We start from the raw sequence: 23431 nt of genomic DNA, 5'->3' as shown, positions 1-23431 counted from the left end.
TCTACTAAGTAGAGCTGCTTGTTTTTTTCTAAGACTATGGCAAATGTACCATGACGTCAGCCTGCTGGAATGCCTTAGTAAGAGCTTCCTTCCTCTGAATACTGGTAAGAACCATGGAAGAACTTCCATCCATAAACCAAAGCAAAAGGCTAAAGGATATAGAAAAGAACTGCTAGCTCTGGCACAGTGTTACAAAAATAGTCTCCTTTTTATACACAAGATTACTACAAGGTACGCAAGGTACCTCCTTGAGCTCATCTTCTGCGTGCCCTCAAAAAAAAAAAGAAAAAACAGAAATTGTAGGACTGTGTTCTTCTACATATATATAATTTTTCCCCATGTGAACATAAGATAGTCTTTTGTAACTCAGAAAGATCACAGCAGAGATAATAAAACTACCCCTTTTTTTATACCCTTTCCATGCTAAGAATTATTTAAAACCATTGAATGCAGTTTCAAGTTTTAAGTTCATATCTGCAGTCGTCTTTGAAAAGTTACTCGTATTGGATGTTGACAGTACTGGGTTTTATCAGGAAAGGTCCTAACATACTTCAATGTTATTTTATATAGGTATCCGAGATGTTTCAAAGTGGAGTGAAAAGGTTAAGAAACCACTGGAAGAGATGTATGGACATGAATACTTTGCAAAAACCTGTGAGGCTTGGGTAGATGGAATATCCAGCTTTGCTGAAAAGTCAGATGGTAAGGCACTTACAGTGTTAATCTGAAGCAATTATAGTAGCAGACTGTTCTGGATAAAAATCTAGCAGTATTCCTGGCAGCCAGGAAAGGAAGGCCTCTGCATATGGCTTTAAAAGCTGTGCCTGACTCACACTTAGGAATAAAGCAATTACTTTTTAGATGGTTCACAGAACCAGCAAGGTACAGGAGGAGAAAGCATTTATGGGAATAGTTAGCTGATGAGTCCCTTCTCTTGCTCCAGCACAAAACTACATGATTAAATCATTGCTTTTGTGCAGACTGAACAGGAGGGATTCTACTCAACCTTTTTTCTCCTCTACTTTCTCAGCATCTAAGCACTGCATCTTGGTGACATTAAGATATCCCAGAAGTGAGGTGTGTTCATTTGAGTTGGTGTGAGCAGTAGCTGAACCACTTTTTCAAAGTAGTACCAAATGGTGTGAGCAGTAGCTGAACCACTTTTTCAAAGTAGTACCAAATGATGAGTACAAAAAGAAGGAAGTTCAGATTTTGAGAACTCAGAACCAACAAAATATTAAAAAAATACTATTGGCACAGCTTGGGCATTTCAAATCCAAAAAGAATAGTTAAACCAAGCAGTATAATCACTATTGAATGTTTCTCTCTGAAGAATTCTCCAATTACTCTACATAGCCCTTGCAACCAAGGGTACCATGAGTAATAACCTGCAGTTCTGTTTTAATTCACAGGAAGATTGCCTTCAATTTGACAAAGCCGAAATGCATAGTGTATAAAACAAGAAGTCTGTAATTCTCTTAAATATATTTTCCTGCAACTCTCCTAATGAAAGACAGGAGGTGATATACATTAACAGACAGCAGGTGCTAAAGGGAAAAATATTTTTTCACATTTTTTCATCAAGATTCCCCATGCATCAGCAACATGGTACTAGAATTTCTCTCACTAGAGAGTTGTAACAAACTGTGATATCATTTCATTTTATCCTTTCTAGAATGTATCTCCCTAAAACTTGTTTATTCTTAAATCCAAAGCCCAAGCCCATGAAACACTGGCTGTGGCATCCTCTTACTGTCTGCACATGCTTCAAACACTATGAGGTGGAGCGACTGTGAAATGGAAGCCACCCAGAGACATGTAACAAGGAGCTGAATTATCCAGATGCTGTAACTGGGTCAGCTCTTGGGAGAAGACTAACATTTGCTGAAAATGATTAGCTACCGTCAGACTGCAATTTTTCCATGATTAACTTGGGAAGGGTGACTTAGAATACAAGCAGACCTTTGAATCAAAGTTAAGGAACACTGCAGAAAAGGCTATTTGTGGTGAATACAACCAAAGGGGTTAGTAAAAGCCATTAGAAGAGAAAAACAAATCAGAGATAAAAGGACAACAAAACTTTTGTTCGTCAACAACTCAAGTACTTTTCAAAGAACAGATTATTTGCCCTAACAGCTTCTAGTATGAACTTGTACAAGAAATAAACTTTTAGAGGGTACCAACATTTATCAATACTGAGTAAGCTCATAAAGCTGCAAAATTCAAAATTCTTCTTGCTGTTATGTGTTATTAGAGTAAACATAATGTAGTGGTTGTAGAATAGAACAGTTTTATTTCCTAGTTTGACTGCCAACCATGACCTTAGGTAAATAACTTAAATTTGTTTGTTAGTTGTTCTGAAACAGTCAACATTTGTGCAGGTATTTGATGACCACGAGTACAAAGTTCTAAATGAAAATATTTAAGGGTTATAACTGCAAACTAAGAGAAGGTAAATAACCAAGCAATTGGGAAAACTCTATGAAACCATGGATGACTTAAGAGCTAGGGAAGACATGCATGCACAAATATTAACTGTGCAGCTCTTGGTAACTGCAAGGAGAAAACTACAAATGGGACATAAAGCTATCTCAAGGATAAATGGAACATAAAACACATCAAGTATGCTTTGCGCATAGATTCCCTTGCAGGAGCGTGGGAAGTTAGCCAAAGAGTATGGAAACTGTGGCACTATGTGATGAGGTAAAAAAAGGGGAAAAATAGAAAAGTCTCCAATGAAAAGCATTAAAATTACTTCTACTAAGATTTAAGACTAGTAAGTATAAAATTATTATTGAAGTTCTGTAAAATGAATGTGCAGGAAGAACAACCTTTGAATAGTTTTAGTATAATTTGTATTAAATGGTTATTTATTGCTGACAGCGAGGGGTCTGGAAGGTGGAACAGGCAGAAGTACAACCTAAGTTAACTTGTTGATAAAAGTAGCAAGTCTTGGAAACAGATAGCCACCATAAGAAAATGTAGCATGAAGGCAGTAAGATGCTAAGATAAAAAAGAAGAAAAAAAAAAAAAGAGAGAGCGAGCCTGGGTACAAGAGACTGGGGACATGGGACAATTAACTTCATTTGCTCTATCCATTTGTGTTAATGTCCGTTAATTAAGCAAATTTCAGTACTCGCATAGTACTTTAGTGAAAGAAATGTTATAGCCCTATTTATATTGTTCTGTGGAATAATTGCATGCTATCCAGAAGGTAAGGCAACAGCTAGAACCTGAGTTTTCACAATCCTTTACAGAAGCAGTTTCAGTCTTTCACACTATTTTAAGACGAAGTATAACCTTCATTTATTTTCTCCCTAGGTAATATCTGCCAACAGTTGCTGCCTCTCATTAAATGTCCCACTTTTATAATTCATGGTGAGAAAGACCCTTTGGTTCCACGCTATCATGCAGAATACATTCAGAAGCACATCAAAGGCTCCCGGTAAGTTTTGTGATGGAGTGTTTCTAAATCGTTGTTGAAGAAAGGAAGTTCAAATCCACAATGTTAAAAAAAAAAAAAAAAAGCATTTGGACAAGTATTCTCTGTCACAGATGGAACTATTCTAAATTTCCCTAGCAGCTTATGATGCGAACAGTGTAGCTGGACCTTTCTTGTTATATAAAAAGTAAGAAACAAAGAAGTATCAGTGCTTCAGTAAGCACCTTCCTATTTTTCTCCAGGAGAAGCCACATAAGGTCCTCTTTCTCTTCCCATTTCTCACACAGATCCACTTTCTAATACTTACTGAAATAAGCAAATTTGTTTTCTCTGTTATGGCCATTACATTCCTTATGTTGTGAGATACCTAACTTCTGTCCCATTCGCTAGGGCAGTGAATTCAGATGCTATGAATGGGACAAGACTACTGGTTATTGGAGAGGAGCAGAGGATACTGATCTTTGCTCTTCCTTGTTGATGTGAACTACAACCTCAAAGATTTGTTTTTTAAACTGTGCCAGGAATTATTAGTGTATTTCAGAAAAGTTCAATGACAAATTGTACAACTATGCTCACATATTACTCCATAAACAAAAAGTCTTGAGGCAACATCTGCTCCTTTTTGAAAATCCGGAATGCTTCCCATAAAAAGCTGGGATTCCACCAGCTGAGTTTTCTTCATACATTTGCACATGAATTCAAGAGTTCTATTACTACTCAATAACAGATAGCGCTGATTAGCATTAGAGAAAAGAATTAGGAGAACTGAACCCATTTTTATGAATAGAGTGTAGGAATCCGTTATAGGTGTCACCTCTGTGAAAAATTGAGTGATATATTTACCTCAAAGTCAACTCTGCCATTCATAAAAAGGTATCATGCCACAGGAAAGATAAGAACAAGAGAACAATCGCATGCAAGCATTTTTTTTCTCCAATGTCAGCCAGCTAGTGACGCCCACATATGCCCTGCTTATAAGACTTGTTATTCTGTTAGATTTCACTGAGCTCAAAAACGCTCTAGGTGCTAAGGCATGTCATAATAAAAACTAGACAAGGATCAGATAGCTTTTTTGGAAGAAAAGCCACAAAAGAAAGCATTAGATGTTGCCGTATGATAAAACATAATGCTGTTCTTTATGTCTTTGTGCTGAAGTGCTCTCCCATATGTGTATTTACCAGATAAGAAATGGAATTAATGGTGATATTCTCAGAAATATGCAGAAAATACTTAGGCAAACCTCCCCTTTTTTCTTGTTGCACCAGAGAGGAAACCTTCCATTGTAAAGCAGAAAGACTTTAAATTCCAGTAACACTCTTTGAACATCTGCTATTCCTGCCTTGGTTTTTCTCTTCCTTTGTAAAGTAGAAAACGATTTGCTATTTGTAGCATTGTTTATTTCTGTCATGTGTGCTATCATCCTGCTTTTGCACTGTATGGCTAGAGTTAGGTCATATTAGGCCTAACAGCAGTAGCAAAAACCATTCATAGTGGTGTAGGATTGTATATCTGTATTGCTTTGTCTTTGAAGAAAGAGAAAATGAAATTCAGGCAGAAGTGGTAGAGGAACCAAATAGGTCCATACTACTGCTCTTTGTGATGAAAAAAGCAGAATTTTATCACCACTAAAAGAATGATTACCCTCACTGTAGTAGGACTTATATGTTATAAAGGCAACAAAGTATCAATCAAGAATGTCTTTAGCTCTGTTGAAACAGCTTAGTAAGTGGTAGAACAAAGAATTTAACACTTCTTTTTGGGTTTGTAAAAAGTACATACCAAAGGTATAAGGTTTTTCCCATTCACTCCTATCAGCATTAAGAGCCTAAAGATTTAATCTTCAGGTTCTTCTTCTAAACACTTTTTTACATCTTAAGTTAAAATTCTGCTGCAGAAGTTGTCATCCCTTTCTACTTTAAAAGATGAATGGATGGCATTAGTTTTGAATTTGTCTTGTAGCAGAAAGATGAGAAAATTCAAATGCCAACCAAGTTTGAACAGTGTCATGAAATATGTTTCTGTAGCAACCTGTTCAGTGCATTCCCTGTCTAGGACAGCCAGTGTTCTCTGAAGGAGGCAAAGCAGCTTAGGTGCTTGACATACCTTCAGAAGACAAAACTTCTCAACTGAATTTCAGAATGTCACAATCTTCACAGACCACTAAAAACATTCCTAGAAACTGGGTCTGGGACAGAAGAAAATGGTTTTAAGCATAGTTTATCCTCCCCAGAGTAAGGCAAGTAGTATGCCTGTTGATGTAGTTGACATTCTGAACACCACATACGTGGGAACAGTACTTTAGCGTTACTTAATTTTTTGACTTGGGTAACCAAGAACGAGGGAAAATAAAAACAGTTAAATTACCTGTGCTCCCAGAATGTAGGACATACTCAGCATGTGCTTTTTCCCCCTTTTTTAAGATTGCTCCTGATGCCAGAAGGAAAGCATAATCTACACCTGCGTTTTGCAGAGGACTTCAACAGACAAGTGGAAGATTTCTTACTGTAACCTAAACCGTAAAGTAAGTTAGATGTATGTGTCCTTACACTGTTTAGTTGACTTTCCATATTCAGGTTAGGTGTGTTTGAGTCCTGTAAGAAAAAGCAGGAAAAATTTGCATGAGAAGCATTCATCTTGAGAATATGTAAGCCTCCATGGATCAGAGCACACCTTTGTGCTGCTAGATTTCTAAACTGCCTTTAAACTTAATTCTTCTCAAACACACTGACTGAACATCTGTTCTTTGTCCAATTGAGGTGTTAAGAAAGACAGAAAACAGAGTCTAGAATACATGCCTTTATGTGCTTTTAACATTAAAGGACAAAAAACATTGTAATAAATTGGATTCAGAACTGTTACACTGAGAAATCTGTCAGAGTTACAAGTGCTGAGAGGTTAATTGGGTACACAGCATCTAAAGAACATGCTTTACCACCACTATCAGAAAGTCATTCAGTATGCATGCCAGCTTTACAGAAGTTCTTTTGGTAATGGGGGATTTAAGCCTCATCCTCTTCTCCCTCCTCTTCAAATTCACCCTGCTCGTCAGCAGTGGCATCCTGGTATTGCTGGTACTCTGAGACCAGGTCATTCATGTTGCTCTCGGCCTCGGTGAACTCCATTTCATCCATGCCCTCGCCGGTGTACCAGTGCAAGAAAGCCTTGCGGCGGAACATGGCCGTGAACTGCTCCGAGATCCTCTTGAAGAGCTCCTGGATGGCCGTGCTGTTGCCTATGAAGGTGGCGGACATCTTGAGGCCGCGCGGCGGGATGTCGCAGACGGCCGTCTTGACATTGTTGGGGATCCACTCCACAAAGTAGCTGCTGTTCTTGTTCTGCACGTTGAGCATTTGCTCGTCCACCTCCTTCATGGACATGCGGCCGCGGAAGATGGCCGCCACCGTCAGGTAGCGGCCGTGGCGGGGGTCGCAGGCGGCCATCATGTTCTTGGAGTCGAACATCTGCTGCGTGAGCTCGGGCACCGTCAGGGCGCGGTACTGCTGGCTGCCGCGGCTCGTCAGGGGGGCGAAGCCCGGCATGAAGAAGTGCAGCCGGGGGAAAGGCACCATGTTGACCGCCAGCTTGCGCAGGTCGGCGTTCAGCTGGCCGGGGAAGCGGAGGCACGTGGTCACGCCGCTCATGGTGGCCGACACCAGGTGGTTGAGGTCCCCGTACGTGGGAGTGGTGAGCTTCAGGGTGCGGAAGCAGATGTCGTACAGGGCCTCGTTGTCGATGCAGTAGGTCTCGTCCGTGTTCTCCACCAGCTGGTGCACAGAAAGGGTGGCATTGTAGGGCTCCACCACCGTGTCCGACACCTTGGGGGAGGGCATGACGCTGAAGGTGTTCATGATGCGGTCGGGGTACTCCTCGCGGATCTTGCTGATGAGCAGGGTGCCCATGCCCGAGCCGGTGCCGCCGCCCAGCGAGTGGGTCAGCTGGAAGCCCTGCAGGCAGTCGCAGCTCTCCGACTCCTTCCTCACCACGTCCAGCACAGAGTCCACCAGCTCGGCGCCCTCAGTGTAGTGCCCCTTGGCCCAGTTGTTGCCAGCCCCACTCTGTCCTGCAGGTGCCAGAAGCAAGGTGCTGCGTTAGTGCCTTCCTGAGGAAGTGAGATCTGTCTTCTCCTGCCCCAGGGGGATCAGCCCTTGCTCCCATCCCAACCCTGCTGCAGGGATCCAGCCCCACCCTGGTCACTTGCACTGAGCTTTCGTGAGCTGACTGCTCGTGGTCTGATAGTGCTTCTCCATGCACTTACTCACCGAAGACAAAGTTGTCTGGTCGGAAGATCTGCCCAAAAGGGCCGGAGCGCACCGAGTCCATCGTGCCGGGCTCCAGGTCCACCAGGATGGCACGGGGGACGTACTTGTTACCTACGGGAGGGAACGGTGCCAGTGTTACAGCCCCATGGGCAGCAGCCAGCGCCACGAGGGCACCGCTGGGCTCCCCCCAGCCCCCCTGCAGGATTCACTGGAGAGACACCCTGTCTAGACCAGAAGTACGTCGCTATCGGAGCTCCTCTGAGAACAAAGCTCTTTACAGTCAGTGGTGGATGACAGCCTGCTCAGGAATTTTTCCATCTCCAACGAACGAGCTGGCATCCCTGCCCGGTTTATTTTGGTGTGCCTGAGGAAGCAGGCGGGCTTACCTGCAGCTTCATTGTAGTAGACGTTGATCCTCTCCAGCTGCAGGTCGCTGTCCCCGTGGTAGCTGCCGGTGGGGTCGATGCCGTGCTCGTCGCTGATCACCTCCCAGAACTGCGAGAAAAATTTCGCAAAATGGCAGCTCCCCCTGCAGCTGCCCGGTGCCAATCACGCCGCCAGCGCAGCCCGTGCAGCCCCGACCACTCCCTAGCGTGCTTGAGCAGCTGCCTGGGAGCGACCCGCACCCCGCGCAAGGGCGAGCTCCTCCAGCAGCTTCATTAACAGCGGCGCAATTAAGCAGCGAACACAATGCCCGCGCCCCCCCGCCCTGACGCCCTCCCATTGTCTGCCTGCCTGGGGACCGAGTCCCGCTGCCAGTACCGGGGACGGACCCCGCCGCCCGCGCTGCCCCCGGGGGAGCGGGCGGTACCTTGGCGCCGATCTGGTTGCCGCACTGCCCGGCCTGGATGTGCACGATCTCACGCATGGTGCCGGTGCCGCCGCCCCGCCGCTGCCTCCCGCCCTCCGCCGTCGCCTCCCTCCCGCCCGGGCTGCGGCGGCCGCGCCCCGCGCCCGGCCTTAAAGCGGCCGCTCGGCCCCGCCCCCTGGCGTGACGTCCCGTGGGTTATCGGGCGGGGGGACACCGCCAACAGCCAATGGGATGGCGCGGGGGGCGGGGCCTGCCGCAGGGGGCGGGGCCTTACCTCACCTGCTCGGCTGGGCGGGTACCCGGGGTAGGGCCGGAGGGGGCGGCCTCGGGCTGCGCCGCGGAGGGGTGCTGGGTGTCACACAGCCGGGGGCCGTGGGGGCTGTGGGCAGGACGGGCCGGGAAGGCGCAGGGGAGTTGCCCTTTGTGGGAGAGATCAGCAGGGTGGGTGATGAGCCGGCTGGGGTCGATCTAAACGGTCTGTATCAGTGGGCAAACCGATATCTGCTATGGGGTGTGTGTCTGCTGTACGCCTTCTGGTCAGGAAGATACGGCTGAGACCTTCAGACGGCCAGATGAAGCCTTACGTTCACAGACCGTCATCCTCAAGGGGAACGTTGACCCCCCCAGATATCTGCTGTAGGGTTAACGCAGCAGGGTGCAAGCAAAGCAGGAAGGCTGGGGAGCAAATTAATGGTAACTTACTGACATGTTATGGAAAAGGGAGACGTTCTGCTGGACCTGCTTCTTATAAACAAGGAAAAAGTGGTGAGGACCGAGAAGGCTGGGGCAACCTGGGCTGCAGTGAACATGAGATTGTGGAGTTCGAGATCCTGAGAGAAAGGGAACGAGGCAAATAGCCCGATCACAGCCTAGGGCTTCAGGGGAGCAGATTTTATCCTCCTTCAGAGGAAGAATCCCATGGGAGATCATCCTGTAGAGAACAAAGGTCCAGGCGGACTGGTTGACTTTCATGGATCACCTCCTCCAAGCTCAAGAATGGTCCATGCTGACAAAAAGGAAATCGAGCAAAGGCACCAGAAGGCCTGGGTAGACAAATAAGGAGCTCCTGACTAAACACAGACATAGAAAGGAAACATATCGGAGGTGGTAGTAGGGTCCAGAAGGAATATAGAGATGCTGTCCTAGAGTACAATGATAGGTCAATGTCATTACTGCTGATAATCCTTGAAAGGTTATGGCAACTGGGAGAGGTTCCCGAGGACCGGAAAAAAGCAAATATCACTGCTAACTTCAAGAGGGACAAGCAGAATGATCTAGAGAACTACAGGCCAGTCAGCCTCACCTCAATTCCTAGAAAGGTGGCAGAATCAGTTCTTCAGGAAACCATTTCCAAACATGTTAGGGTCAAGAAGGTGATTGGTGTTAGTCAGCATGGGTTTACAGAGAGGCAGTCATGCCTGACCAACCTCATAGCCTTCTACAATAACCTGACTAGCTTGATAGAAGGTGGAAGAGCAGTGAACACTGTTTATTTTGTGGAGGCTTTTGAACTGTTTCCTATAACATCCCCATAGGCAAACTGTTGAGGTGTGGCCTAGATAAATGGACAAGAGGAAGGAGTGAAAACTGGCTGAACTGCCAGGCTGAAGGGCTTGAGATCAACACAAAGCTCAGACGCCGGCCACTAGTGGTGCACCCCAGTGACTGATCCTGGGGCCAACACTGTGCAACATCTTAATGACTTAATGGCATTAAGCAGCAGAAGAGCACACCCTTGGCAAGTTTGCTGAGTGGATACATCAAAGGGTTGTGCTGGCATCCACAGGGACCTTGGCAGGCTGGACAAATGGCTGGCAGGAACCTCATGAATTTCAACAAGGGGAAAGTGCAAAGTCCTGCAACTGAGGAGGAATCACCCCAAGCACCAGCTGGAAAGCAGCTTTGCAGAAAAGGGCCTGGGGGTCCTGGTGGGCACTAAGTTGACCATGAGCCAGCAGTGTGTCCTTGCTGCAAGCATGTTCAGCAGCATCCTCCCACTCTACTCAGCCATGGTGAGACGCGTCTGGAGTTTTGGATCCAATTCTGGGCTCCCCAGTACCAGAGGGAGATGGACATACTGGAGCAAATCCAGCAAAGGGCCGCGCATGTGGTTAAGGGACTAGAGGATCTGTCATATGAGGAGAGGCTGAGAGCTGGGACTGGTTGTCCTGGAGAAGACTCAGGGGAATCTTACCAGTGTGTATAAATACCTGAAAGGAAGGTGCAAAGAAGGCAGAGCCAGGCTTCTCTCAGTGGTGTCCTGTGACAGGAGAAGAGGCAATGGGCACAAACTGAAATATAGGAGACTCCACTTAAACATAGGAAAATTGTTTTTTGGTGTCAAGCACTGCTACAGGCTGCCCAGAGATGTTGTGAAGCCTCCATTCTTGAAGATACTCAAAGCCTGACTGAACACAGCCCCGTCCAACCTCACTCTAGTTGACCCTGATGGGCTAAATATAGGATTGGACTCAGTGATCTCCAGAGGTACCTCCCAACCTCAACGATTCTGTGATTCTGTGAAAGGCAGGGAGGAGTGGGACTGAGGTGTTTGACCAGTAACATCAGATCGATGGTTTACTGGTCCTAGTGCCACAGCGCACTGCAATGTTAAATTAAAATTATAACAGCTACAAAAACAGTGGAATTTTGCAAATGTGAGCTGCTAATAATTAATGTGGTAAATCATTAACATTTTCTCTGCCCTGCATTTGGCTGCTGTGACCTTGGAAAAATACTTTGGATATTTTTCAAAAGCTGCCTTCAGTTTGCTCTGGTGAATTGACATGCAAACAAACCATGTCTCTTTTTCTTCCATAGTGCAGAAACCTCAGCTGCTGTGAAATGTCATCAACATGGACTGGCTTAAGCTTGGTTACACGTGGAATTATGTACTACTGCTTTTGCGACCACAAAAATATCTAGAATTGTGCTAGCACTGAGATCTTTTCATCAACTTTCCTTGAATTCTGTGTTCTTTCTATCCTGGCTGTTGTATTTGCCATTGACACATTTCTGCAACACTTACCCACAGGCAGTCTTTGTTACTGCTCACGCAACTCGTGCATACGCATTTCTACGCGCTGTGCACAGGCACAGCCTGCCCTTTCAGGCAGCAGTAGGCTGTTACATCCTCTCACTACTGGTGGAACCGCAATAGAGCTGCCCCTCCTGGCTTCTCTGTGGGATTCACGCAAGCATTTAAGAGATTTTTTTTTGGGGTGCCAAGGTATTCTTGGCAATCTGCAAAGCAGCAGCTTTAAGCATTCTGAGTCCCCACCTGAAGGTACCTGGACACTCCCCGACATGCCTTCTTCCCACATGCACACAGTGGCTTCCTAGAGATTAGCTCTTATGCCATTAAGGATTTTGAGCTTCTAAAAGGAAAATACTGAATTCATAGATGCTATAACACTGGTTTCTTTGTAGGTCCTTGCTGGTTTTGGGGGGGTGTATCTCCAGGTTTTAAAAATGAGTACCTAAAGCGAGGTTCACATTTATGCGTCTAATAAGTTCCCTCCTCTGTAGCCGTGCTGAACATCCATGAACACACAAATTAAATGTCAATTATTTAAATGTCAACTTAGAATCCTACCTCTAGGCAAACAAACACTGCAAAAGATCTTAGCCGTCAATGGCATCTAAATAGATGCGACACTTCCCTATCGCATTTTTCAGTCTAGCTTCACCAGGGTGCTCAGAATTGCAAATAAAAGTCAAAATGCCCCACTCCTACACTTGCGGTGCCCGTGCAGAGGAACGCCCATGTGCCCCCCTGCAGCCCAACCTCTGCCTGCAGCTCTGCAGCCGGCTCCCAGGCTGAACCAAGCCCTCCACCTTTCCCAGTTTCCAAGGCAACCGCAGAGCCTTGGAAATGAGCTGCACAAGGGAGGCAACAGAAATCCTGGAACATTTTAATGTCTGTCTGTAATTTCCTATTGTTTGAAATAGAATTGCAAACATACAAATGTGAAAGCTGCTCGAGCATGCACGACCGACCCAGCGAGCCTATGGCTTTATTCTCATTTATTTTGAGGGGGCAATAGCACGTAGTGCTGGGGCACGTATATCAGAAACGACGTGACTTTTCGAGCCTTTCTGTTTGAAGCCGAATGATTATGCTCTGTTCATTAGCTTATTGTTTGCCTTCTACCTGATAACGACAGTATTCCCACCTGATGCAGGCGGTCTGAGGTCACCTTTGGAATCCGATGCTTAGACCCTGGCAACACGCAGTAAGACTACTTCTCCCGGCAAGAGGGTGGAATATTTGTGAAGGTATTTTTAATTCTAGTAATAAGATGCCATAAAGGAAAATCTATTTTTATTTCAGAATCACAACCCACTGCGGGCACTAGAGGCGGTTAGGTAGTACAACACGGAGCATGCTTTTATGAATGAACAAAAGCAGTTTCATTGCAGAGTCTTCCGTGCTTGTGGTTTTTGTACCTGGATTTTTGTGTTTGGCCATGAACAAAAGAGGAGAGAGGATAAGCATGTAAAGCAACATCACGTTACAGAACAATTCAGGGCACTGTCAATTCTGAAACAAAGCGTGCTCCTTTTAAGGAAAGAACTGGTTTCTCACAAACCTGATATTTCTTCCAACACCCTGTGGCTTCCTTTGTGAGCTTAGACTGTAACCTCTGAGAGTCAGGAATTTGTGTTTATGTAGTCATACAGGACATGGCAAACAGAACCCCCCTCATCTGGCTTCCAAAAGTTACCATAATAAACATGGTCATTATTATGTCACAAAATGACTCCAGAAAGGGAAAAATATGTTGATCATCATCAGGCACAGATTTACTGAGAAGGAGAAAGGCAAAACAACGCAGCCTCTCATTATTTCCCCTTGGCACACCAGATGTGATGGGGTAGCAGCCAGATGGCTCCTGCCCCCATCCAGGCTGCATCTACCTTCTAAGATCGCTCAGAAGATGAAATCCGTTTGCTGTCTCTAGGTCCTTCAGTCAAGATATGACTAGGATTCCAGCATCAGTATAAATGAAATGCTGATATCATGCTTGCCAGCATAGCTTATTTCCTGCGTGTTGCTGAGAACAAGGCACAGAGACTTTGATCTGCTAGCCACAGTTTCTTTTGTTCCTGCATCTCCTTGCTCTATCTTGCAATCCGATAGTTACTTGTAATTCAGACTGACACCAAACTCTAAACTTTATCTTGCGACTTAGGAATTTTGCTAAGAGATGCTGCAATTTGTGGTGGGATTCGATACGCGTTGTTTAAAATCACCCGAGTTCTCTGCAGCAGGAGTCAGGGTGCTGTTGCACCAGGTGAATGAATTGCCTAACAGCCTGCTCTGCTCTCTCCTGCTTTCAGCTGGGTGCTTTTCCCTTCTCCTTTGTACCAGTTCTCACTTCAACATGCTCTGCAATCCAAGAAAAAGCTTCTTCCTCACCCCATCTCTCGTCCCTGGCTGTGTAGCTTAGAGAGCTGAATTGTCCCATCGAGGGGTCAGACATGCTCTGGAGGGAAGTCACGCAGACACGCATAAAGGAAATAACACAACCTTAACACCTGAAGCAAGGCAGCAGGAATAGTGCCATCCTTTTAGCAGCTGAAGGATATTGAATCAGCCCAGCCCCACCCATGGAGCTACCCACTGCAGCAAACGCAGTTCTCTCAATGCCCTGCAAATCTCTCATCCAGGCTGGCTCTGCTGGCTTTCTTTCTCCTTGCCTGCTAGTGTGGAGCTGGAATTTACAAATACGAGTCATACCATTAACTTATTAACTGTAAGGCCAGGATTATGCTGGATGCACAGAAGCAGAGTGTAAGTCATCAACGCCTGAATTTCATTTGATGCTTGTAAAGCCTTTTGTGAGACCGTTTGAATTCTGCTTGAAAAATCTGTTTAATTATTCACTATGAAGGCAGGCGGTATATTTCTGTCGTATTCATGGAAAACGCAGAAACATTTTCCAGTGCAGAACAACACAGAACTGTTTACTGAACAAGCTCTACAATCTCTGCCAGGGTAGCCATTTCATCGTCTGGAGCAAGTGTTTTCACATTCTGGTTGAGCTGTATTATTAATGTTTCTGTTTGCAATGATAGATGTACTCTTGACAAAAAAAAAAAAAAGAGCACCTTAAATTTACTAAGGAAGGCCAAATGAGAGAAATAATCTGATAATAAAAGATGACATATGGATAAACTGAGACCAATTAGAAATCTTTATCATACAAGAATCAAACAGTAACAAACACGAATTTAACAAAGCTAACGTGATTTTCTGTCTTATAAGTGGAATTCTGCCCATAAGGGGAAAAAAGGCTTTAAGTAGGGAGGAAGGAATGATATACTCTTAAATTTCTTTTTTCCTTAGATACTGCAAATAGATAACCTTATAATACTCTAAAAACCAAAAAACAAAAACATTTTTTTCTTTGTGGCAGACTTGCAAGTAAAATACTTGAAACTGAATTGGAGCTACGAGCAAAGAAGCAGTTTGCTTGTTGTCAGATTGCTCAGGGAGGCAGAAGAGTTGTCACCTGCACCGTTTCCTTTGCTGGCAGTCATTGGGGGATCAGGCTCCCCCCAACAGACAGCTTTAGACTGCATTCAAACAAATGTTCGAAGGGCTCCAGCTGGGTAAGAGTCAGGTCTAAAATTTCTTTTTCCAAAATACTCCATGGCCTTAGGCACTTTCCTGAGACCAAATGCTTCCATTGTGAGTTTTCATGTAGGCAAGATAAAGATAACAGCCATCTAAAATGGAAGCATCTGTGATCCAGTACTGTGCTTTTTCCTACCTCAACAATTAACAAACAGATCAGGACAGGTTATTGGAGTATCAAAAGGCATGTGCTTAGCATGACTGAATTTTAGATTGGATGGGGAAAAAAACTCTCAAAAACCTTTGATCCAGTCATGTGCAAGACTAGCTCCAGATACTTTTACATGTTTATTTCTGTGCAGAGTTGATGGAGGGGGAAAAAAACAACCTTACTTGAATTGCCTCAGGCACATAACACATCAAAAAGAGTCGTGAGCTTTGTTTTGTGGAAACAAACAAAAACGATGAAAATTGCACAGGAATATTGAGAAGAGGATTATTTGTAAATGAGAAGACTGTGCCTCTCTCACACCAAGTAAATTCAGGGGAAGGGTGTTACTTGTAGCTCCTAGGCAGGCCAGCTTATCTGATCAATCCCTGAAAGTATACGGTAGTTACACTTTAATGTGGAATGGAAAAGTAGAATAACATCCCTTGGGAGAAAGGGTGTGTACCCAGTATAAAGGGTAGTCACATTATCTCTCTAGGGAGGATTTTATCTCCTCATAGCTTTAGCAAATGAAATTTTTAGCCTTATTAAATAGAAGAGTAATCCAACAATTGAGACACCACCTCCCTGCGAAGCAGAACTCGGTTTAACACCAACCTTCAAAAATAGTAAGCTTTTTTTTTTTTTTTTTGGTAAAATGATTTCAATGCAATAACCACGAAACTTGGCATACTCAAAGCCAGTACCAGGGTCCATCCTGATCTACTATACATAATTTTGCTATTAGGTTTACAGGGAGGGGCCAAAGTTTAAGGAAGCAAGGGGATAACTCTTTTCTTATATGCAGCATGTTAGTAGATGTCCCAGCTCCTTTTTTTTTTTTTTTAATGAGGTAAGAAAATCTGTCCCTCCAGGCACCAGCACTGTGTTTTGCAGCAGTGTATTGCAGCATCCCTGTCTCAAAGGACTGTGTCTGTTTGTGGCTTCTCTAAGCATGTAGCACTTGCCCAGATACCTACAAAGATCTACCAGCACCACGCTGTTGAAGTATAGAGTTTGTGAGATTTTCATCCAGAAGTAGGCAATTTCTTCAAACAAAATATGATGGCTTTTCTCCATTTCTGTAAAGAATTTGCTGGAGAAGAGACCAACAATCAGTATTCTCTTCTTTCTTCAGGTTTTAAACCATAATGCTACTTTGGTTTACTATGTTCTTCATCTCATACCTTCTGGAAAGGCCTGTCTGTCAATAGGACAGGCCCCACAGATTTAATTTGCAGATTATCAATATCACTGGGACTATTGTGTTTAATACAGTCCTATTTCTGGTGTATATGGGCATCTCATATATGTTGGGAGGAAGAGAATCATTATTACTCCCATTTGACGGATTGGGAAACACCTGTTGAAAAGCAAATGCAGACCTACATTCTCAACAGACACTTGAGTGCTTCAAGCAGCTTTTGGACACTAGCTCAATGTGAACAGGAGATATTAAACTTGCTTCTCCCAGGAACCAGCCCACATACTGGACTATCCTTTCACAACACTTATAATGGCTTTACACTGAAGTCCTAGAACAAGGAAATAAAATTAACAGTTTGCATCTCAGGGCTACCAGACCTCATTCCATTTAAATTAAACGTACATAGTAACTAGCCACATTTACAGCCTTATTTAGGTTTATCAGCTATGCATCTACCAGTAGACAAATGCCTCTTGAAGTTGTTTGCCTTGGTCAACACATTCTGACAACATAGCAAAAATGCCACACATTAAAAAATGGGACGAAAAAGAGATGTCTCCCTCCCCCAACACCATCAGCTTTAATTGTCAACAGAAGAGGATACTTCCCTGCAGATCACCATCACTAAGCTAAAGTGAATAAAATAATTTCTTGATATAAACTCTCAACACAAACAAGTCATAAGTGGCTTGAGCTCAACCCCACTAAGCATGTATTGCCTATCACCATTTCTTCCAGAAAGGATGTCTCATGCAAAACCTTAAGTCTTAGAGGTGTATGTCACATGGATAAATACAAGTCAACAGCTGATACAGTTTAAGGCAGTCAGATTGCCTAATCTGAAATCTCTTCACTGTTTCTGCTCTGTGAAACAAGAATTACAACCATGCACACTTGAAAAGGCATCTGTTTGTTGTTTGGCATACAGCAGTCAGTCTGCAGTTTTTATAATGAATGGTCTCCTGGGTGATAGATGCAGCTGATATTCAAGCCAAAAAATCATATTGCATTTTCTAGTCGCAATATGAGACTCATCTTCCATTATAATTGATGGCCATTCCTACCGAGCAGTTTTGAACCTCCTCAGTTTTCCTCTATCCCCTTTTTTCCTTTATTTCCGTGAACTCCTATGGAAACGATGGGGGTGGCTTTTTTATTTTTAAATGATTATGGTTGGCGAATAAGCTGTGTAGGATTCATAAAGGGACATGTTTATTCATAAAGGGACATGTTTCTGTGTAGACTACTTCTATTTATGGTCTGTCTTCCTCCAGGAAAAAAGGAAGAGAAACAACAGTAAGCAGTGTAGGAAGGTGTCCTAGTTTCTAATAAGGGAGCCTTAGTGCAACATGTCTCTTGGGTAGCTATATTAAAGGGTTAGCTGAAGACATAGTTACACTAAAAAAAATAGGAGCTAGACATCCTGCACACTAGTGAAAAGCTGTACAGTCCCACTACAGAAAGGAGAACCTTTACTATCCCTATCAAAGACCAGGTTCTCATCCTTTAGTTATACTCTAGATTTCTTTGCCAGCTTCCCTTCTCGGCTTCAGAAACCAAGCTCTATATGATAAGCAGTTTCAAGCACAATCCAGTGAGGTGATTTCAAGGGAGGTTACTCTGACAACCAGACAGGCTGTTATTTCCCAAAGGGCCTGGGGGCAGCACGTAGTAATTCAGTTACTAAAACAACCTCAATTTGTTTAATACTTAATCCTAGAAGTGTTCAAACCCTAAGAAATACAAGTGCTGTTGTGAGTACTGTATTTGTTTACAGATAATTCAGGTATTTTAAGTGCTTCTCATCCCTCTTCCCAGAGGCTTCACCAGAAATGAAAGATAGAGATGAGGAAAAAAAATGGTATCAAGCACACATCCTGCACACCATCTTAGATCTCACTGGAGGATAAGATGGTGGGATAATAGGATAAGCCCATCAGTGAAGGAACAGTATGCTCAGGCACTGGAGTCAATGAACAGAATCAAAATGGGCAAAACAATCAGTTTTGCAGAGCAATTCCCTTTTAAGTGTTTACTCACTCCAGTATCACCTTGTGGGAGTTGCATTAGAGGATCACAAAAGAGATTGCACCCATGTGGACAGCAGCTCTTTCAGAGCAATAAGGACCAACATAATTGTAAAACTTGTAGCAATCTCAAAATATTTTTAGTATATGTGCACGCCCCTCAGTGGCATTTGGGTAAGCTAATGACTACAAGCTCACACATGGGGTAACTGCTATTCTTAGCGGGGGATTTTACTCTTGTAAGACTAATTCTCAGACCTTACAACAACTGATGACTGTTCTGTAGGCTCACTTCTCCATTTGAAATACCTTCAGGTTTCTTGAGCCTTTTGAGCATGTGGCAACACAAATCCCACCTCCCTCCCCATAAGGAAGCCACACTTACCTTAAAGATGCACAGCAGGGTCCTGCTGCACTGCTCAACTGCCAGACTAAAGGTCCATTTCTTGTCGCAGTTACTGAGAGCATCAAACAGCAGTAGCAGTGTAAATGCATCACTGGGGTGTGGGAGACAGCGGTTCTCAGGGTACCCCTGTGACTACTCCAAGATTTATATTTTGTGGTGCTCTTTGAGTCATGTTACCTAGAAATCTGCCCATCGCCTCCTCTCATCTCCCAAAGGGAACTGACTGCCCTGAAGGGTCATGCCCTCTTAGAGTTAGGAGCTGTTTTTGGGGAAACACCTTTGAGAAAGATTGAAGAAATCTATGCCTCAGAAGAAAATTCAGGTTCTTAGCCAACATCTCAGATACTATTGTACTGCTAATTCAGACTCATGGCTCTGTGCATGAATTCTCATCTAGAGAAGAAGGCTGGGGGAGCTAGGACAGCTAAGGAACAGGCAAGATCACAGGCAGCCCACCCCTATCCACACACTACGTGCCCTGGGACCAGTTCAAGTAAGAAGCACTGCTGAATGGCAGCGGGGAAGCCCACAGCTATCCTGTCAGATCAGTTTTGACAGTTTGCAATGTGGAATTCAATACCTTCAGGCTGACCTCACTACCACGTATGTCCATAAATAGAAGTTGCAGGATTCTCAAGTGCAGCGCCTTGTTTCTGTTAGTTAAGGCAGCTTTCTCTCCAACAATAGATTAGCTGTTAGACATGAGAGAGCCTCAGATTGAACCCACAGTGTGTATGGATTAGCTACTCTCTTAAGCTGAGCAAGTGCAGTGTATTTATACTGCAGAATTAATGGCCTGAGAAAGCATGTTTTATTGACTTGAACCTTCACTGAGGTTAAAGCTTAAACCAAGAAGAGAAAACACAGAAAACTACAAGAGTTTCTAGAGAGAAATAAGGCAGAGGACACAGTTTAGAACACAAAAAGCCTTTATGTTTGAGAAGTTAACCATTTCAACAGAAGACTCTGAAGTATTTTTGCAACTACTGTTACATTGGACAGTCAAGGATACAAAACTGCTGACAGAAGCAACAGTGGAGAGCACCAAATTAAAGAAACGCATGCTTCAGCACAACTGCACAGATTTCTCCTCTCAATGAACACTTGCCTGCTCAGACTATACTTTACTCCTACCCATTACCACTTTACGCTTCATCCTCTTCTCCCTCCTCTTCAAATTCACCCTGCTCGTCAGCAGTGGCATCCTGGTATTGCTGGTACTCTGAGACCAGGTCGTTCATGTTGCTCTCGGCCTCGGTGAACTCCATTTCATCCATGCCCTCGCCGGTGTACCAGTGCAAGAAAGCCTTGCGGCGGAACATGGCCGTGAACTGCTCCGAGATCCTCTTGAAGAGCTCCTGGATGGCCGTGCTGTTGCCTATGAAGGTGGCGGACATCTTGAGGCCGCGCGGCGGGATGTCGCAGACGGCCGTCTTGACATTGTTGGGGATCCACTCCACAAAGTAGCTGCTGTTCTTGTTCTGCACGTTGAGCATTTGCTCGTCCACCTCCTTCATGGACATGCGGCCGCGGAAGATGGCCGCCACCGTCAGGTAGCGGCCGTGGCGAGGGTCGCAGGCGGCCATCATGTTCTTGGAGTCGAACATCTGCTGCGTGAGCTCGGGCACCGTCAGGGCGCGGTACTGCTGGCTGCCGCGGCTCGTCAGGGGGGCGAAGCCCGGCATGAAGAAGTGCAGCCGCGGGAAAGGCACCATGTTGACCGCCAGCTTGCGCAGGTCGGCGTTCAGCTGGCCGGGGAAGCGGAGGCACGTGGTCACGCCGCTCATGGTGGCCGACACCAGGTGGTTGAGGTCCCCGTACGTGGGAGTGGTGAGCTTCAGGGTGCGGAAGCAGATGTCGTACAGGGCCTCGTTGTCGATGCAGTAGGTCTCGTCCGTGTTCTCCACCAGCTGGTGCACAGAAAGGGTGGCATTGTAGGGCTCCACCACCGTGTCCGACACCTTGGGGGAGGGCATGACGCTGAAGGTGTTCATGATGCGGTCGGGGTACTCCTCGCGGATCTTGCTGATGAGCAGGGTGCCCATGCCCGAGCCGGTGCCGCCGCCCAGCGAGTGGGTCAGCTGGAAGCCCTGCAGGCAGTCGCAGCTCTCCGACTCCTTCCTCACCACGTCCAGCACAGAGTCCACCAGCTCAGCGCCCTCAGTGTAGTGCCCCTTGGCCCAGTTGTTGCCAGCCCCACTCTGTCCTGCAGGTGCCAGAAGCAAGGTGCTGCGTTAGTGCCTTCTTGAGGAAGTGAGATCTGTCTTCTCCTGCCCCAGGGGGATCAGCCCTTGCTCCCATCCCAACCCTGCTGCAGGGATCCAGCCCCACCCTGGTCACTTGCACTGAGCTTTCGTGAGCTGACTGCTCATGGTCTGATAGTGCTTCTCCATGCACTTACTCACCGAAGACAAAGTTGTCTGGTCGGAAGATCTGCCCAAAAGGGCCGGAGCGCACCGAGTCCATCGTGCCGGGCTCCAGGTCCACCAGGATGGCACGGGGGACGTACTTGTTACCTGCGGGAGGGAACGGTGCCAGTGTTACAGCCCCGTGGGCAGCAGCCAGCGCCACAAGGGCACCGCTGGGCTCCCCCCAGCCCCCCTGCAGGATTCACCACCCTTATGGAAAGGGCATTAGGAAGGAGGGAGACAGGGAGCGGCATACAAAGCAGCTACGAGGGCTGTGCCAGGCAGCCACCAGCGGTGCATAGGGACAGGGCACAGCTCCCAGAGCAGGACAAGCACCCGGGGCACCTCACCCCCCTTCCCATGGGCACCGAAGCAGGAGCCCAGCCCCCGGGGGCCAGTTACCGGTGGCTTCATTGTAGTAGACGTTGATCCTCTCCAGCTGCAGGTCGCTGTCCCCGTGGTAGCTGCCGGTGGGGTCGATGCCGTGCTCGTCGCTGATCACCTCCCAGAACTGCGGGGACCGGGGGGGACACACAAAGGGGGCGTCACCGCGGCCCCGCCCCCCCGCTCCCCCACACCCCCGACCACCGCCCCGCCACGCGGCGCCGGGGGATTCGCCGCAGCCCCCCGCAGCCCCCCGGGGCCGTGCCGAGCCGAGCCGAGCCCCTCACGGCGCCACGCCCGCGGTGCCGAACGCACCGAGCCCCAGCCGGGCTCCCGGCACCGGCACCGGGGGAGGCGATGCCGGGTCTGCCCCCGCCGCCCGCGCTGCCCCCGGGGGAGCGGGCGGTACCTTGGCGCCGATCTGGTTGCCGCACTGCCCGGCCTGGATGTGCACGATCTCACGCATGGTGCCGGTGCCGCCGCCGCCCCGCCGCTGCCTCCCGCCCTCCGCCGTCGCCTCCCTCCCGCCCGGGCTGCGGCGGCCGCGCCCCGCGCCCGGCCTTAAAGCGGCCGCTCGGCCCCGCCCCCTGGCGTGACGTCCCGTGGGTTATCGGGCGGGGGGACACCGCCAACAGCCAATGGGATGGCGCGGGGGGCGGGGCCTGCCGCAGGGGGCGGGGCCTCCCCGCCCGGCCGCCGCCGCCCCGGGGACAAAGGCGCGGCCGCAGCCCGGCAGGTGCCGGGGTCCCGGGGCGCTGTCCCGGCGGTGGTGTTACTGCGGGGCTCGGCGGCGCTCCGCGGCGGCGGGGAGCGGCTGATCCCGCTCATCCTCCTTACCTCCGCGCTAAGCCCGTACCCGGCAGCCGGAGGCTTCGGAGGAAGCCATTTTAAAACCCCCGTCCAAGGAGAGGAGATCGTTAACGCCAGAAGAAAGGAACCCACCCCGGGATCTTCTTCCTGAATTAAATTCACATCTTCTTTTTTTCACTGCGGGGGTGGAATCCCAGTGTATGTCCTACACGGAGCTTGCTGAGACTGGATGGAGAAAAAAAAAAAAGGAAAAAATAATAATAATAAAAAAAGGTTTATTTCCAAAATAAATAATTTGTTACTGGGGGATGAGGGAGGGAAAGCAGGTCCTTCCTTTTCCAAAGACCCTTGGTAAGACCCCCAGCCGTGCACAGAAGCCCCCCCAGATGACCTCAGAAGCCTTCAGGCGGGTGCAAGGTGCACGCATTTACAACAGAAAGCTTCCCAAGGGGCCGGCGCAGCTTATTTGCAATTCCCCCTGGGAAACGGGCTGCCCGGCTCCTTCTCCCAGCGTTTGTCCCGCATCCGCGTGTGGGGCAGCCGGGGGCCCTGACGCCGCCCGGGCTGGATGCCACCCTCGGCAGTTCCCCAGGCAACCGGCCCGGTGGCAGAAGCAGGCTGCACGGAAAAAAGGAGAAGAACAAAAAAAAAACCCACAACGTTTTCCCTCCCCGGGGCTGATTTCCCATGGTCCACATCCCACAGCCCACATCCTCGTCTGGGGCTCCTCTCAGCACAATACGAATGACTTAACGGCCTTACGTTATGCCCAAGCCCCCAACAACACCCATATTTTCTTATCTCGAGGGGCCCGATGCTGAAACAAACAAAAAAGAGAAGTTTGGACCCTTGCAGGTTCAGGTCCTGCACCACAGACCAGGTGTGG

At 46.9% G+C, this 23431-nt stretch overlaps 3 protein-coding genes across 4 annotated transcripts in view; 1 reads left to right on the top strand and 2 right to left on the bottom strand.

Annotated features, from left to right (window-relative positions):
- BPHL (biphenyl hydrolase like) overlaps window positions 1-20344 on the top strand; it is a 31421-nt gene extending 11077 nt beyond the window's left edge. The window contains exons 5-8 of one of the 2 annotated variants that reach the window (XM_083825320.1): window positions 571-702; window positions 3322-3445; window positions 5863-5963; window positions 11333-20344. In XM_083825320.1, coding sequence (XP_083681446.1) covers window positions 571-702; window positions 3322-3445; window positions 5863-5950 — 344 coding nt within the window. In that variant the 3' untranslated portion in view covers window positions 5951-5963; window positions 11333-20344. The remainder of the gene's footprint in view (window positions 1-570; window positions 703-3321; window positions 3446-5862; window positions 5964-11332) is intronic. The other variant, XM_083825321.1, reaches the window with a different exon arrangement.
- LOC310894785 (tubulin beta-1 chain) lies at window positions 6224-8671 on the bottom strand. Its single transcript, XM_083825318.1, has 4 exons — window positions 8513-8671; window positions 8088-8196; window positions 7702-7812; window positions 6224-7502 (listed from the first exon to the last, which is right to left on the bottom strand). The coding sequence occupies exons 1-4, from the start codon at window positions 8567-8569 to the stop codon at window positions 6442-6444; spliced, it is 1338 nt and encodes a 445-aa protein (XP_083681444.1). The 5' UTR covers window positions 8570-8671; the 3' UTR covers window positions 6224-6441.
- On the bottom strand, window positions 19855-22316 carry LOC310894786 (tubulin beta-2 chain). Its single transcript, XM_083825319.1, has 4 exons — window positions 22145-22316; window positions 21754-21862; window positions 21349-21459; window positions 19855-21149 (listed from the first exon to the last, which is right to left on the bottom strand). Exons 1-4 carry the CDS (start codon window positions 22199-22201, stop codon window positions 20089-20091), a joined length of 1338 nt encoding a protein of 445 aa, XP_083681445.1. The 5' UTR covers window positions 22202-22316; the 3' UTR covers window positions 19855-20088.
- Window positions 22317-23431: the final 1115 nt, after the last annotated feature.

Source organism: Anser anser (assembly GCF_964211835.1).
Source record: "Anser anser genome assembly, chromosome: 2".
NCBI lineage: Eukaryota > Metazoa > Chordata > Aves > Anseriformes > Anatidae > Anser > Anser anser.
Note: the sequence above shows the minus strand (reverse complement) of the source record. Positions and strands in the feature narration are given on the sequence as shown.